This window comes from Parasteatoda tepidariorum, chromosome X1 (genome assembly GCF_043381705.1).
Source record: "Parasteatoda tepidariorum isolate YZ-2023 chromosome X1, CAS_Ptep_4.0, whole genome shotgun sequence".
NCBI lineage: Eukaryota > Metazoa > Arthropoda > Arachnida > Araneae > Theridiidae > Parasteatoda > Parasteatoda tepidariorum.
The window spans coordinates 47,391,850-47,397,849 of NC_092214.1; the positions used below are offsets into that span (position 1 = coordinate 47,391,850).

Genomic DNA, 6,000 nt, shown 5'->3' on the forward strand with positions numbered 1-6,000 from the left:
AAAAGCGCGTTAAACGTACAATTACTAAAGAATCTGTTAAAATTGATTGTGTCAAAACATGATGACTTAAAAGTGCGATTAAAAAAAAATTTTAATTAAATTAAAAATTAAATTTAAAAAAAAAATTTTTTGTGTTTAGAAGCTCTCGCGGGCCGCACTTCAGTAGTTGAAGGGCCGCATTTGGCCCGCGGGCCGCAGGTTGTGCAGCCCTAGCATAAGTAATTTGATTACAAAATTATATTTATAGTTCATTTATCTAACATTAAAATCAAATTGCTAGAAATTAACTAAAGTAAAAACTTAAAATATGAAATAGATTTGAAAAGCATAATTGAACCATACACCTTCAAGACCTATACAATTCTCTGCTTATACAAGCTAATTGAGAAACATGATGTTAAAAAATGCTTTCACAAAAATATGATGGTTAAAAGAATACATTGATAGAAAAAAGGAATAACATGAATAATCATTTAAACTTATGATTAAAATTCAAAGAAATTAGATTAGTAAAATTCAATCAATTTGGAGTTCGATGTTACTGATATACGCTTCAATTACATGATGCCTCAAATCACCTCTTTTCAATCAAAAAATTACAATTGAACTATTGTTAGAAATATTTTCTTTGACTTGCTAACAGATGGTTCCAAATTTAATCGATAATATAAAATACCTCTACAAAGTATGATGTGTTATAATGACTGTGACAATGCGAAGCATCTTACCATATTCAGCTTTTGAAAAAGATAACTGATATGATAGTTTTATAAAGAATTCACAACAGACAATAATATAATCAACCTTAGTCCAAAGTCATAAAGGAATATTAGTTACGTTATTTTCTTAATATTTCACCACATCAAAAGTTGTGTCCCTACATCATTTTGTTCATAACAGGCAACAATGTCTATGTAAAGTACATGTTTAAAAAACTGATAAGAATTTTTTTTTTTATAAGAATATGGTACGTCCTCCAATAACTTTTTTAAACACTAATTACTATCGGTGTTTGATTAAAAGAGTGTCCCCTTTAGGGAGGTGGTTTATTTACAGTATTCATAGGAGACTGACTAGGGTTTTAAAAGCTTTTCACAATGTGAGGTAAACGACCTAGAGAAGTATCATAGAGCAAGGTTTCACTATACAGTATGCTTATAAATCTTAGTATCATTAAAAAACTCCAACTGTTAGAAATTTGTGTTTTTTAAAAATTTAAAACCAGCTGTTATGCATGTAACATATTGTGTTACACCCATTTTTAATTTTTTTTAAATTCTTAAACTAATGAAAGTTACTAAAAATTAGAGTAAGTGCATATGACACAAAGACTTAATTTCAGAAAAAATTATTAAAATACCTTTTTTTTAACTGAGTTATAAACTTTTAAAATATGCTTATATCACATTAAAATCTGTTAACAGTGTATTCATTACAGAAAAAAATGGAAGAGAATTTCTCACCCTTTCTCAAAAACAGGGTGAGATTTCAAAAAGTTAAGTGAGATTTCTAAAAATTATAAAAACACAACTTGGAAAAAAATTATTTCTTTAATTATAATACATTTTTCACATCTTCTAATTGAATATTTTTGCTGCATCATCATATGGAAAATGTTCTATATCTACTTTTTCATCAGCTATTATATTTATTTGGCTGAAAAATATCCATATTAATTTCGACCGTTTCTACTGACATTTGTCCGTTACGGAGTAGAAGATGTCGTCTTAACAAGGTATTTGTCCATCTTACATTCATGCACAAAAAATTTAAACGTCTTACGAAGAAACCTTACCTACGGTGAACACGTGGTTGCAGAGAAATGTGTTCTGAAAAGGATTCCGTGGTTCGGGGGGTTCTGCTTTTCGCACCGATTCTGAACAATACTGATAAATAGAGAAGATAGATAACAAGGGCCGATGTTCAAAATAATGAAAGATCAGGGAAGAAAAGTGAAACGGATTTTATTCAAAATAGCAAAAGACAAAATTTTTTCCAAAATTTGTGCATTTTGAAATTGATTAATAGAGTGCGCGAACTTCTCGCGTTAATCACTTTTTATTGCGAGAAAAGAATATGCGAGATTCTCGTGCTGTAGTCAAAACACTGGTTAATATGTCATATGGAATAGTCCCATATCATATACTAAAGTAATGATAGAATAACAAAATATTGAAAAACTAACTTACAGCATTTTTTTCAATTACACGATTCAACATTAGAATTCCTTTTGATCCTTGTTCCCAAATCATCAACCAGAAATGACCAATAGTTAATGGCAAAGGTCCCTGAAGGAAATAAACTAATTTAAATCTAAAATTAATGATTATACAAGTTGTTTTAATAAAAACATGTAAGAAACTGTTATAATGTGTACATTATTATTCACAAGGACAGTGAAAGAAATATTTTTACTTAAAATCAACTTAAAACTTAACAATTTGAAGTTAAAAAGTAAGTAATCAAAGATCTTACTTACAAAATTTTACAAATACATATAAAAAATTGTTTGGATTGAAAGAAATATTGAAGAATTTAATTTAAAAATATTAAATAAAGTATACCTAATGTGTAATAATGAGTAAAGGTAAAGGAGTCAGGAACAGAAAACAAGGTAATATAAAATTGTTGATATGCATACTCGGTATCAATGAGTTCAGCACTAGTTTTATTTTGATAGAAAAATACAAATCATCTCTTGAAAATCAAGAACAGGAGCAGACAAAAGAATTTAACTCATTTTACAGTTGCTCTTTTCATATTCTTACATATATATAGATAATTTTTTTTAACATGGGCAATTTTTTTTTCTTTCAAAACAAGAGAAAATGGCACATTGTGTAGAAGGAAAGCATTTTTGAAAGTATAAGGTTAAAATTATCCAACGTATTAAGGATGGTACCAATCAAACTACACAATGTAAAGACATTGTTCTTTCTTATCTAAAGTTTAAAAAAAAAAAAAAAAAAAAAAAAAAAAAAAAAAAAAGATGCTGAGGAAGACTTTAAGATGGAGGAAGATGAAAAAGAACAGGAAATTTTTGTGCCATCTAGTCAAGATCAGAAGTGAAATCAGCAGTGAATATACTGAATCTTTTTTTTCCTTCCACGAAAATGTAGATCAGAAAATCCTTAACTCCTTAATGATTGTTGAATGGAAAATTTATGAATTCTACTTAAAATCAAATTGTACTTAATCAAAACTCCCTAATTCTTCAACAGAATGTAAAATTAAAATCTATATTTAGTTAAATAAATATTTTTCCTTTTAATTTTTGATTTATTATTGATTTACTTCATGAAAAATTTATAAACATATTATGCGATATTGCAATCACTATTTATGCACACATGCTAAAAAAATATTATTCAAAGAATTTCGATCGATATAGTGCACCATCATTTATAGTGAACATTTTGTTGAGTCCTTAGACAGTTTGCTATAGTATAGTTTGACTGTACTAAAAAAATTTTATTTTGAGTTTTAAGCAGTATAACCCATTTGGCTATTGAACTTTATATTTAGTCCAACCCAACACCCAACACATTCGAATTTGGATTAAGAACTATTGTTTTTAAAATTACATCCTGCATAAAATAAATGAATAAATATATATTATATTATATATCTATATAATTACATCCTGTTTAATGAAAAATCAAAATTACATGTAATACATGCGTAATTAAGTAAAACATAATTATTTATGTAAAAATGTAATTACATCATGTTTCTAAAATTACATCCTGCATAAAATAAATAAATATATATATATATATATTTAGCATGAGAATTTTCAAAATTATAAGAACAACAAAAATTAACATCAATGATGTATATAATAGAAATTAAGATAAAAATGTTACATATAAATGATAAAAAATTATAAGTTTTGTTATTAACAAGTCATAAGACTAGACCACTGACAATGAATTATATACACAAATGTTTTATTTTGACCAAATATTAGTTAAAATTATTCAAAAGTATAAGACAAATATAAAAAAATATCTATGCCAAAAACAGGCACAGAGTTCAAAATAAAAATCAGATCAAAATACAAAAATTCCACAGTAAATTTATATGATTTAGTCTTTTTTCGACAATTATTGCTACGAATTTTTAAGATTTTAATAACCCAATATTTTTAATTAGATATTACGACATGTAAAATTGGAACCACTCATTTGCTTTTTCTCTTTCTGACATGTCCAAATTGCATGACTTAGTCATAAATCCATATGGTTTGTAGCTGATTTCTTTTTCGGTAGTTATTGCCACAAATTTCACAATGTTTATATCCCATTCTTTAAATATGATTAGGATTTACAAAAGGCAAAAAAGGGAAGATTATGCAACTTATTTTAAATATATAATAATTAAAATTGTAACATAATTATGCAGACCTCAAAAATGTTTTTGCAATTTGTTAATTTTGCATGTTAAGAATAAATATATATATGTGTGTGCGTGTGTAACATAAAAAGCTTCAACTAACCTTTTTATATTATTCCTTTATTTAAATATTTTTCTTAATTTATTATTTCAAACTAAACACTTTCTCAGACTTACTATTCACATGCTGTCTTTTAATCTATTTCTTTAATTACATAAGTTATGCATAATTAACATTGTATTGATTTCCCTTTCACTAACTGTGAGAGACTTTCTTCCTTGACCTATTTAATAGACCAATTATAATTATTAAGATTTCCCTTATTCCTTAAGTTCAAACATTTTACGGATTTATTTTACAAGATTTTCTATAACTTTTATTGAAGAGTGCTAAAATTTTGCATCACTTGGATGATTGTTCTCACTCTAATAATAATTAAATAAATATTGTGCTCACTTTCCCTGCCTGTTTTTATCCTTCTAATTATCCTTCAACTAATCATCTGAGTAAAAAAATTTTACTCAGATAATTATTAGTTATAATGAATTGTGATGAACAAAAATAAAATGAATTTGCAAAAAAATTCATTCTATTTCTGAAATAGAGTCTTGTAAGAATTAATAATTATTTCATAATTTTTTATATAAATGCAGTATAAAAATGTTATATGTTTATTACAGATAGGTAATTAAAATACTAATCTTAGTTTAAAAAATTATTCTAAACAGGCATTATTTTTGGTGCATAAATTACAATCTTGAAATCAAATGTTTGCCCACATAAACATAGAGGATTTTTTTACTTTATCTCAGATTCACCTCTAATACTGTCATGAAACGGATTTCCTGATTATCACTTTAACATCAGAAAAGAGCTTGCTGCATATTTCAAAATAGAAATGTTTAGCATATTTAAATATAACAATTGGATTAGCAATTCGATTATGTATCATTTATGTAATAAAATAACTTGTTGAAATGAAATTTCACAACATAAGACTTTAACAAAGAAACTTACTTGGGTCAAAATATAAGACCTCTCAGCTGATTCCACATTAACCAGACTGGCATTAATATAATCAATTCCATTTCTTTGCAGTCGCACTCTGCTATGATCAACTAAAATTGCAATGAAAGTTGAAAAAAATTTACATTTAAACTAAATAACTTATGGGAATTATAGTATTACAGTAATATATATCACAATAGTTTAATTCAATATATAGTTAATCATATAAAGTTATATAATCCTACAATATGTCATATAGTCTTATATTATGACACTTGAATTTTTATATGAATGGTTTAAGAAATTTTGGGTAGGTAAGGCATATAACAATAATTTTCTGGTGTTAAGGAAGAATTAAAAGAATCATTACTGTTTGTCTACAGTGTTTTCACTACAGCGCGAGAACGCGAGAATCTCGCATATTTTTTTCCTTTCTCGCATTAAAAAATTATTACCGCGAGAAATTCGCGCATTCTATAAATCAATTTCAAAATTCGCGAATTTCTCGCATTTTGGAAAAAGCTTCGAATTACGCCATTTAGAATAAAATCCATTTCACTTTTCTTCCTGGATCTTTCATTATTTTCAACATTTGC

At 26.4% G+C, this 6,000-nt stretch overlaps 1 protein-coding gene across 1 annotated transcript in view; it reads right to left on the reverse strand.

Moving 5' to 3' along the window:
- The window catches only part of LOC107453316 (tyrosine-protein phosphatase non-receptor type 1), a 34,158-nt gene that overhangs the window by 16,752 nt on the left and 11,406 nt on the right, over nt 1-6,000 (reverse strand). The window contains exons 3-4 of the mRNA XM_016070096.3: nt 5,414-5,514; nt 2,190-2,288 (exon numbers count right to left, since the gene is read on the reverse strand). Coding sequence (XP_015925582.1) covers nt 2,190-2,288; nt 5,414-5,514 — 200 coding nt within the window. The remainder of the gene's footprint in view (nt 1-2,189; nt 2,289-5,413; nt 5,515-6,000) is intronic.